This window comes from Melozone crissalis, unplaced genomic scaffold (genome assembly GCF_028551555.1).
Source record: "Melozone crissalis strain CALT ecotype California unplaced genomic scaffold, PUWL_Pcris_2 ptg000006l_1, whole genome shotgun sequence".
NCBI classification, from domain to species: Eukaryota; Metazoa; Chordata; class Aves; order Passeriformes; family Passerellidae; genus Melozone; species Melozone crissalis.
The window spans coordinates 20,540,684-20,552,706 of NW_026535784.1; the positions used below are offsets into that span (position 1 = coordinate 20,540,684).

The following is a 12,023-nucleotide window of genomic DNA, read 5'->3' on the forward strand; positions in this document are numbered from 1 at the left end:
CATTTATATTCTGGTTGGGTTTTATTATTTTTAACAGTCCTGTTTACACAAGAAAGTTTTCACAGAAATCTGATTCTAATGGCAAATGCCACTGAAGACAGGAGCATTCTGCAGCTCCCAAATTCAGACTCTTAAACATTTTCCCTCAGGGAGCTATCATTTGCCTTCTCTGTAGAAGGAAATGGTTTCTGCACACTAATAAACAGGTAAGTGATGTGCCTACTCCAACATCTTCTGTGCAGCAGTTCCAGAGCCAGTGGGCACTGCAGCCCAAACTCTGCCCCCTTCTCTTCCTCCCTTCTAGCACTGCAGACTCCTGTCCACCCAAACACAGGCAGGGTAACCACAGGAACCAGGATTTAGCCTATGCCTTTAGAAGATGCAAAATCCAATGTACACTATTTATTGCTGTGAACTGTCATCCATACAGCAAACGTGAGCAAAAAATAAAGATGCCAAAGCATAAAGAAATTTAATGTTCATAAGCTCATAGTCAGCTTCACATTCATGGTCAGTGCAAGCTGCAGTGGGATGGAAAGGTTAATTCAAGCATGCTGTGCCCTGTGTGGGAGGACAGTAACCAAACCACACACATCAGCACACTTTCAAACTAGAGAGTATCACTGATAAACAAGTTGAGTGACAGAGAAATATCATGGTGAAAGGGAACATTGCACAGGCTCAATATATATGAGGATACTAACAGTTTACACATTGATAAGAATTGATTAAATTATGACCAGATCTGTGTCGCCTTTTGGAAGCACCACACTCATGAGAAACATCAATGTGAAAGTTTTTAAACCAACAAACTGGTAGGACATCTCACTTGCACAGACCAGCCCTTTTCAACTATTTCACTGCAAGAAGTACTTTAACACCTACACTTACTCTCTTTCCTTCATCATGACGAATTTCCCTTGCCTAAAATGCCATCTAGAGCAAAAACCTCTAGTCTGGTGGCACTTTTAAGTTCAAGCTGGATGCCCTGCCAGTACTAGCTAACTAAAACTTGTGTGCAGTAGGTGTTACTTGCTATCATGGCTGTTCTGCAATGCAGCAGCAAGCCTGCCCCAGCTGAGGCCATCCAGCTGCCCAGGGAGAGACATCTTCTCACTGTGTGCTGAGAAATGATTCACAGCAGCCAGACTCACTGGCACACAAGGAGAAAGCCAATAAACCACAAGAAGGTGGTGGCCAACCCTGGTGGATGCAGTAGCTTGGATGCAATTTTTGTGTGGTCTTGGCTAACGCAAGAGGAATAAAGGATGCTGTTCTTTGCAGTCAGCCTCCAAAGGAGTGTGGGGGACACACGAACTGTGTGACACCAGGCATGCTGGTAAAATGAGTCCTCCTTTCCACTGTCCAGCTGATATTTACTGAAGTGTTTACAATTTCAGTGGGCTCCTAGATAAACACTTAAGGTTTGATTTTCCAAACAGAAACAGATGAAAGTGAGAATGCATCAATCCTTTGAAAATAAATTCCAGGGAAATTTAAGTTGAATATTCAAGATATGAGCTCACTTTTGACAGAAAATGGCTAAACTTGCCTAGGGCCATGCATATCTGGTATTATTTCCACAAATGCCTCCTTGGAATTCAAACCTACCCTCCTACATTCAAGATTAAATTAGCAATTTGGAAAAATTCATACTAAAACTCCAGCTAAATTTTTGCTGGTCAAAAATAAAGAAAGCCGTTCTGGATGAGATTTTTTTTAATCACTGCATGAAATATTTGATTTTCAAGCAAGTCAAATAATTTCAAAATTGCTTGAATTTACTTATAAATTTAAAACTGACTAGTATATTTTGATTTCTTGAAAGAAAATAGTTCAGGAAAATGACCAGAAGCACACCTGAAATATTTTCCTCAGTTTTCAAACCACACTTACTCTCTTGAAAAGAGATTTCCTAATAAAATATTTCATGCTTGTGTTTCCTCATTTAAAACAAACAAACACTACCTTTGCTATACAACCAGATTATCCAGCAAAGTCACACTATAATCCATTATTCCAGCTGACACCAGTAAGAATAGTGCAGCAGCCCTCAAGAGCAAGGGCCAGTTTGTGAAAAAATGCCACCACCTCCCACTTCAAACTAGTTACTACTGTCTACATAAATTTGTTTAAAGCTGCCTTGGTAAGTCTACCATACATGTTTGAGAACACTGTACATATCTCAAGTCTTTCTGACTGCAGCATAACCACCAAAATGTACTTTACAGTACATCCTCATGCTCAGAATAGGAAGATATTTTACTTCTACTCTACTTTTATACAGTCATGAAAGTACTCTGTCCTTGAAGACCAATGCAGTTATATTTTACTACAGTGAATTTTTGTCTTCATTGTAAATGGACCACATCACATTCAGATTTCAACAGCCACTTTTGCAACATTAGGAAAACATACAGAAAATACTCTTTCCAACAATGACAGCTGATAAGCCATTAGGAGCTTCAAGAAACAACATTAGCTCAGCCTTTTCATTTGCTTATAATCATTGTTGGTCCAATATTGCATAATAGTGCAATGATGCCATTTCCCCAACAGCTCCACTTACTAATTCTCAGAATTTATGACCAAGAAAAAAAGACAAAACCAGAACACATCCCAGCTTAAACAGACTATTTCTCTTTTCTGACATTAAAAAGCTATCTCCATGACACTTAAGGCACATTGGTTCCTGATGTATTTTTATTTTCAAGCTTCTTAATAGCTTCTTAATGTCCATCTTTTTAAAAAACCTAAAGGTGATACTTCTTCTACATTTTTTATCCAACAGCATCATGCCCAGAAGGTAATGAGTAAAAGCCAAGGCCCCATGGGCTTCCTATGCAAAGTAAGTTTCCCATGGTATCAATCATAATTGTAGAGCTTTTCACAGGTGACCCAAACCAGGATTCTCCTTCCTCAGGCTTTTGTGTTTTGAAACCAGCCTTGAAATGCAGCCTCTTCACTGATTCTGTAGCTGTGCTCCATCAATAGCTCATGCACCTGCTCCATGACTTACAGCAGAGCAGTATCTTTAAGTGATATAATATATCACTTTATAAAAATAAACTGTATTTCTCCTTCTCATGGCAGCAGGGCAGTTCCAGCTTCACTGCAGGCCTGCACTGCCATTGTGCCATGGCAGGAGGCCTGATCTGCTTGAGAGCAGGTATAGAAAGATTTAAACCAGTAATAAGCAAGCTAAACCAAGATTTTAGCCTGTTGTTAGTAGTTATGTTTAGGAGATAATCATTTATTGCTCCAAGTAAGGTAAATGGGACTTTTTCAGTACACAGGACAGGAAAAAACAGAGAAGTGTGATGTCTATAACGTGCAGTTTCTGTTCAAAGAGCCAGAGATGCTCCACTTCTGGCTGCACAGAACAATTAAATCTCTCAGCAGCATTTACATGAATACTATTTGCTGTGGTTGACTGCTTTTTGTTGTCATAAATGTTCCACTTCTGTCACCAGACATACAAAATGTCTAATTCTGTCACTTTATTAATAATCCCAACCTGCCCACACTCTGAGTATTGACTAATCTGGTTAACAAGATTTACTTCAGTCTTGTTTTAAAAAAGAAGTGGTATGATTATTCACGTGCCCACAAATCCCGGGTTTTTCTTGAACTCTCTCTACTGAACTTCCATAAAAGTTAAAATGGAAGAAAACAAGAAAATATTTCAGATTGGCCAACAATCAAACTGGGAATTGCACACTTGCCTAGAGGAGCAGAACTCGACACCCTTGGCAGACTGCTACCACTGCAGTAGTGGGATTAAAATGAGGGTGTGAGATCCTCTTGGCTTGGGATTTCCATGCTTATTTTACCAATCTGGACTTTGAATACTGCCAAGCCCAAAATTAAATCAGTCTGTACCTATCCTTTCATCTGTCAAGTCTTTAAATTCAACCAGCATACACAGGAGTCACATTTATTTCAGCAACAAACCCCCAGTTATTCAGAGGGGGCAGAATTATCTTGATGGCTAATAACATTTTTCTCTTCGTATAAATTAGCCAGAATATGCAGCTTACATATTTATAGCCACCACAATTGGCTTTAAAAAAACCCAAACAATAATAAAACAAATAATTAAACCCACAAACATCTTTGCCATTAAAGTTCTCCAGAAACATTAAGGAATAACTGTGCCACAGAGATCTTAGTCTTACAGTTGTGGTTTTTTTAAAGAGATAAAAGTATTCAGTACGCCCCTTTAAGATCAGAGCTCACTATTTTCAGACAACATTGCTAATAAAATAAAATGCTGATTAATGTTTAAAAGAATCTAAAATGAGAGGAACAGTGAAAATGAAAATGGTTTGAGGCTGGAAAGTAATGCATTATGGCTGAGCCAGTCTAACAACCTGCTGATGTCAACAGTTGGAGCATCTTGTTCTCCTCCACCACCTGGCACGGCCTCTGGCACTTGTTAGGTCCTGCACCCAGTCATGCAGCGTGCTAATCCAGCAGAACACTGATCCAGCAAAAATAAAACCAGATCCAATATCTTTCTGCTGACCTAACTGCAGCCTTCCAGCACCCGAAGGGAGACAGCAAGTAAGACAGTAACTGTTTCCAAGGGCAGGTAGTGACAGGACAGTGGGGAATGGCTTCCAACTAAGAGTAGGCTGAGATCACATTTCTAGAAATCATTCTTTACTGTAAGGGTGGTGAGGCACTGGAACAGGCTGCCCACAGAGGTGGTGGGTGCCCCATCCCTAGAAGTGCTCTAGGTTGGATGGAGTTCTGACAAATCTGGGCTAGTGGAAAGTATCTCTGCCCAGGTTCAGAGGGGCTCGAACTGGATGAACTTCAAGGTCCTTCCTGACCCAGGACATTCTATGATTCCATGGTTAGCAAATTTTTTCAGAGTAATATGGATTCCAAGAAGGACCAGTATGAATTCAAGTGAGTAGGGGAGTCTAGGAGGTCTAGGAGAGGGATAAAATGGCCTTTTTCAGCAGCAAACTGATGGCATAGCATAGGCATAACGCATATTTTCAGCCCAACTGGCTGTATCTGAGGCAGAAATTTTTTAAGAAGTTACTGCATCCTCAGCTGATGGCACTATGGGCTGCCCTGTTCAATCTCACTGCAGATGAAACTGACAGTTTAAACCCCCTCTCAGAGAGATCCACAAGTCAGTCTCCCGGAAAAGCATTTTAGCCAGAGGACATTAACCTGCAGGGCAAAGGGAAAACTGGAAGGGGAAGACTGGAAGAGGGGAAGCTGGAAATGGTAACTTCTTAAAGGTTGACAACTAGACCTGCAAAACCTGTTTGTCACATTTCTATTTGATCTGAATGTAAGACATGGGATAAGCAGGTAAGACATATTTCAGAGGACTTCCTAGCCCCCACCTCTTTATTCTCTAGGAATGTGCAAAGAGGACAGAGCTGGGAGACTGCCAGCAGTGTCCAGTGACAGGGCCAGAGGCAGTGGGCACAAACTGAAAGACAAGAGGCTCCATCTGAACACCAGGAAACAATGTTGGTCTTTTTTTACTGTGAGGGTGACCATGCCCTAGCACAGATTGCCAAGCAAGGCTGTGAGGACTCCATCAGTGGAGATACTCAACAGCCAGCTGGACAGAGATATCTGACAGCCAGCTGGCTCTTGGCAACCAGCTCTGTGTGGCCTTGCTTGAATAGGGGGCTTGGATCAGACAGCCTCCAGAGGCCCCCTGCAGCCTCGGTCTGTGGTCTTGTTCTTAATCCCTGACTGTGTCCAAGCTACTTTCAGAGAACAAAGTGCTGTGAGTATCTTGCAGCGGGGTAAGTGAGCTCAGTTCTCGTGCAACCATAACATCTGGCAGAGAAACATGCTTAGCAAGCCTTAGCTCTCCTCTACCCTCTTCTTTTAGTACAGGTAAGAGAGCCAAGACAAGAGGTTGCAGGGTTCCCTCCATTAAGCTTTATGTGTTAAATGGCTTCCCAAGGTATACAACATGTTTCACAAGCTACTGCAGTCATTTTAATCCTCTTCAGCATTGTGACAAACATGGAAAGTAGCCTCACTTAAGTGGAAAATCTCACCCCCAGCACTGAGGATATGACAGGGCAGATGACCTGGGGAAAAAAATCTCACCCTGAGCACTGAGGATATGACAGGGCAGGTGACCTATACTCTGGGGGCAGGTGACAGTGAAGAAACTGAGTCTGAAGATTATTTGGAAAAATGCTGATCTGAGGATTTGCATGGTTTACACCAATGACTTTCTGAGTAACTGAATTTACACAGAAAGTGGTAATCTGGATGAGTTGCTTGTATGGTCAAAGATAAACTGCTTCCAGCTTCATTTCAATCACCAGGCTGCATGATCCACTCTAATGGATCTTGTCTCTGCTGAACTTGGTCTGCAATGCACTGCTCCTATCAAATGATCTTTCTCCTGTTCAAATGCAGTTAATTGCTAGATGTTAATGTAATGGCCTTCACAGTACCCATGGCTACAAGAAACTGCAATTGCAACTTTTTCTACCTTTTCCCCAATTCATCCTAGCAGTGATCTTTCACCTCTCTGGAGAGAGAAAGAAATCAGCTTTGATGACCACCTCTAAATGCTGTTTTATGTCATTTATGACGACCTCTAAATGCTGGCTATACACTACTTCTCCTATTGAGAACCAATTCACACTGACTGCCAGGTAAGTTACCTACACCTCTGCCAGCTTGCATTATAAATAAGAGAAGTGCCAGCTCATGTTCACAGCCACTAAAGACCATTTCCCTGATCAGCTCTTGATAGTATGACATACAGTAGGAAAAAAAGCCAGTGTGGTACAAAAGCAAAAAGGAACAAAGGCAATCTGTGTCTCCTACCTCCGCTCGACCTTCATAGTATGTTAGCATAGACTTTGTAAGCACAAAAAGTCTCTCTTTGTAGTTCAAGGGAGAAGTCCTCTTCTTCTGCTGCGATCTTTTAATCAAAATCTCTTGTAGGATAGTAGTCGTATTCATTTCAGCCACTTGTCAGCTCTCTTCTAGCCATTGAACATCAGTTCCTGTGAAGATGAGGAATAAAACATTACCAGATCTTAGGAGGATCACAGAATTGGAGACTTCTGCAACAAAAAGAGCTTCTACTTATAAACGAAACTGCCTGAATATACAGAAAGCTGGAGCTCACATGGAAGTTTACAAAAGTTAATTATTAGACTAAAAAGTTCAGGCTTTGCTCAGCTGAGGGCTGCACTGGCACATTCCCAGGAAGCCCAAAGCTGTACGTGACTGGGATGAAATCAGGTACACTGCAGCCTGTGTCACAGAGAATATGGGTGAGAAGTCTGAAATGTGCTCCAGGCAAGCAGCAGTGCACAACTGCTCTTCACCTCAAACCTGTACAGAAGTTTCTAACCTGTATAGAAGTTGTAATTGCTAATTTAATTTCAAATGCTAATTGTGCATGTATAAATGTCATTTGCAAAAGAGTTCTATACACAAAATTGAAGATCATAGAATCATAGATTATCCTGCATGGAAGAGACCTACAGGGATCATGGAAGTCAAACTCCTGGCCCAGAACAGGACAGCTCCAAGCATCCCATCATTTATCTGAGAGCATGGTCCAAATGTTCCTTCAACTGTCAGGCTTGGTGCTGTGATCATTTCTCTGGAGAGCCTGTCCCAGTACCAAACCATCTTCTAAGTGAAGAATATTTTTCTGATATCCAGCCTAAACCTCTCCTGACACAACTTCAGGCCATTCCCTTGGGTCCTGTCACTGGTCACAAGGGAGAAGAGATCAGTGTCTGCCCCTTCTCCTCCCGTCCCAAAAAAGTTTCAACTGCAGTGAAGTGTCTCCTCAGCCTCCTCCAGACTGTACAGACCAAGTGTCCTCAGACATTCTTCATATGGATTCCCCTCTAGACCCTTCACCATCCTTGCTGCCCTCCTTTGGATACTCCCCAATAGCTTAATGTCTTTCTCACATTGTGGCACCCAAAACTGCCCACAATATTCAAGGTGAGGCCGCCCCAGTGCAGAGCAGAGCAGAGCAGGACAATCCCCTCCCTTGCCTGGCTGGCGATGCTGTGCCTGATGCACCCAGGACACACCCATGGCCCTCCTGGCTGCCAGGGCACTGCTGGCTCATGTTCACCTTGCCATCAACCACGGCTCCCAGGTCTCTTTCCACAGTGCTGCTTTCCAGCCTCTCATTCCCCAGTCTGTACACACAACCAGGGCTGTCCCATGCCAGGTGCAGAATCCCCGATGTGCCCTTGTCAAACTTCAAATGGTTGGTGATTGCCCATCTCTCTAATCTGCAGGGCCTCTTTCTGCCCTTGAGGCAGTCCACAGCTACTCCCAATTTAGTATTTTGGGAAAGCTCATTTAATATTCTTTCAATTCTGCATCCAAGTGTTTTATGAGGATGCTGAAGAATGCTGGGCCTAAAATGAAGCCCTGGAGAATTCCACTAATGACCAGTCATCAGCCTGATTAATCCCATTTACTACAACTCTTTGTACTTAAGATGGATCAGTAGAAGTAATTTTGAAAATTTACCCAGATTTTATTAATGAAAATTTTTAGACACAAATGATTGTTTAGAAGAAATTAGTTTGAGAAAAAAGAACTTAAGCTTGTTTTTCAGAAACTGCTAAGCATATGCCTTCCAGCTTCTGTTGAGAAAGACTTCATGCTGACTATCAAAATCAAGCAATTGGATTCACAGTTTTGGTCACTCAGTAATGTCAAGCTGCTTTAAGCTGTACACCATGACTGATACCTGTAGGACAAACTTAGGAGTCCATGAAAACCAATGCACCCACAGCTGCTTGTTTGCCAATCCGGCTCCAGGGTTCCGCTGTAGGCAATTTCTCTGTTCTTCACAATGATGCCAGCTTAAACACAGCTGATCTCCTCCCTCATCAACCCACCACTGTCCTGCCATGCCACCCTGCCTTGTGCAGGTGTTCCTCCTGCCAGGCTGGGAAGCAGGTTAGGGAAGGGATCCAAGGAGGATTTCATCATGCAGCATATGACACATTTCATCTGCCTGCACAGACGCATTAAATGGAGTGCACGGAGGCAGGAATGAAAGCTGTGGGAGAGGTTGTGCAGAAGCTGTCCCAGAAATCTTCCTCCCCACTCCCTTTTGCTTTGCTCCCTTTCTGCCAGCCCTGCCCATGGCACCACTTGCCCTCCCTGCCTGGAGCTGTGCTCCAAAGCCAGGAGAAGCTGCAGGCACAGACCTGGAGAACAACTCAGGCTAGAGCAGCACGGCTGGAGCTGAAGCCATGGCTTGAAGAAGGAACAGCAGCATCTGCTGAAGCACCAGTGACTGAACAATCTCTCAGCTGTTTGGAGGGGGTGGGGGGATAACCCAAACCAAAGCCCTAGAGTAAAACAAAAAAATAATTCATTCTTTACAGGGCTTGCTTTATGCACCTATTTGCTACTTAGAGTATTTCAGAATTCACTGGGGAAATGGCATGCACGTTTTTCTCTACAGGCAACATAACTTCAGCATGGACAAAACAGTACGTTTCACAGAATTGTGGCAGACAATCCTGAAAAACCACAAACCTCTTCACAACTGCCTTACACTATATAATTTTTAATAAAATCAAACGTAAACAAACTCACTGTAGCGTGTCTCACTTTGTGAGCAATTGATGGCTGTCACAATACATGAAGTGACACTCTTGGCCTTCCAGTCCAGCGCCGATACTACTTTTCACTGCCTGGTTTGATCAGCTGAGCTCTCATAGCCCATACTGCTGCTATCTTAACAGCTGGAAGTCACGGTTAACTGTTAACAGCTTTAAAATATCCTTTTCTTTCCTAGGAATACCTCTTCATATGTCAAAAAAAAAAAAAATCAGTGGTTTATGTTAGGATTTTAGTTGATTAGAAATTGGAAAAGTACAAGGCTGTGGTTAATTCTAAGTCTTGCACTTGTAAGATAGTGTGTCTTTAGGCTTAGTTGTAGCATGATAACAAATAGTGAAAGAGACATGAGAAAAGAAGGATGTAACTCCTAAGGAAAGGGGAAGAACTGATGTTGTAGTGTAGCCAACAGACGGTGCAAATTACAGAATATTCATGAGCTTATTACTTGCTGTATAGGTGTCTGATGCTCTCTTCAATAAACTAAGCTTGCTGAACACTCATATTGAGTGTCCGAGTTTTCCCTGCACCCAACAAATGGCTCATCCCCGACAAACGGATCATTCTGCAACAGGTTTAAATGAAACTACAAAATAAGACAAGGCTAGGATGCATAAGTAAAAGATGATGATTGGACTGCAAATAGTGATTATTATGAATAATCTACATTTTGTTATTTCTCTTCTTCTGAAATGCATACACATACATTTTGTTGGTAATCTGTCATATTGCATTCTGGGAAAAAGGCAGATCTTTAATAAGTAATTGTCTTGGATACGTTATTTAACCACTAAAGCTGACCAATTCTGTTTTATTGCCCTTCTAAAAATAAATTGGCAATCTTAAAGGTAATTGCAGAAGGAAGAATACTACCATAAACTGAAAATATAAACATTGTCCAAAAAAATTAAAATTCAGTATTAACTTTCAGACTAGCTTAATGCATACAAAACTTTAAGAGTTCCCATCACATGATCTCCCACTCAAAACAATTCTACTGTTCTCAATAGTAAAAATTCTCTGTTTGTACTTAAGAAAAATATAATTATCCATCTTATCTCTAGATCCCTAGAGTGCTCCATTACAGAGCACAAGAAGGATTCAAAGTTAACTATGATTTCAAATCTCAATACTGATAATGCTAATATATTTCATTTCTCTCTAGGTTATTTAACATGACACAAGAATCAAAAAAATCCTTTTGACAAAATCAGGGTTAAAAAATAAAAACATCAGTAAATGTCTGCTCTTGGTTGCTACAATGAATTATCTCTGCTATGAAGATTTCAGCAGATTAGAACCAGTTTCCCAGGTCACAAGATCAGCCCTTGAATCTGCATTTGGTCACGGAAACCTGCCTTATTTGGGGTTATTTCCAAGCCAATGGCTCTAGATACATTTCTGTTTGGCTCAGGATAAGTGAGCCTTCACCTATTATTCTGAAAGTTCTTTTTCAGAATAGCAATACTTCATTAAGAAGCCCGAGTAACAGCCACATCTACTCTTAACAAACCCATATATCACTACTTTTCTTCATTAGAGTTTTAGACACTTCCTGCACATTTTCCCTGCCCCACTTCCCCCCAACCACTCCTTTGTTCCCAGACCAACCCTCAGAACACGAAGCTGTTTGCATGACACATTGTTATCTTGTTATAAACACCTGTGGGAGTTTCAGGCTGACACCCAAGGTAAACTTTTCACGATGTGACTGGTGCCAAGGAATTGCCCTGTTCCCTGCCAACCATAGTTACACAATAACAAAGACAATCTAATTTGCAGAGATGCTGAAGACTCAGAATTACAGCAGAAATCAGAAAGAGTTACAGATTCTCAGCTTTTCTGAGGGCAGGAAAACATCCTCAACTTTAAGTTTCAAAATATCTTCATCAGCTCAGGTTTCCCATCTTCCCATTGTACAATTATTAATCTGTACAGCCATGAAGTCACCATACACCTCCTCAAAACAAATGAAAACCACTGTTCAGATGAGCCTTCTATGTCAATATTGGTCCAAATGCACAAGGTACATCTTCACTTGTACACAGAGCTTCTTATGCATGCCACCTCTGCCAGTTTTCACTGGGGAAAACTGAGCCACCAAGTGATGTGGTAAGCTCAGGTGTTGCAACTCTACCCACCCCACACATCTTCTGGTTCCCACTCCCAGCTCCCAGATTGTGTCTGTTTATTGAAACAATTAGTCACTGTAAGCCACCTGGGCTGTAACACCTTCAACATTCAAAAAGTTGGAAAAATGTATGAAAATCCCAGCACAAATTCTAGCAAGCAGAAAAGAGAAAGTGCATCCAGTCTGACCAGGGTTCCTCTCAGCCAAATGCAACAAGTAATTGTCACTTCTTGAGGCACAAATCTTTGCACCACGCATAGTCATGGAG

General features: G+C 41.8%; 1 protein-coding gene across 1 annotated transcript in view; it reads right to left on the minus strand.

The window, feature by feature from the left end:
* Window positions 1-6,969, minus strand: part of TEC (tec protein tyrosine kinase) — a 28,420-nt gene extending 21,451 nt beyond the window's left edge. The window contains exon 1 of the mRNA XM_054294331.1: window positions 6,832-6,969. Coding sequence (XP_054150306.1) covers window positions 6,832-6,969 — 138 coding nt within the window. The remainder of the gene's footprint in view (window positions 1-6,831) is intronic.
* Window positions 6,970-12,023: the final 5,054 nt, after the last annotated feature.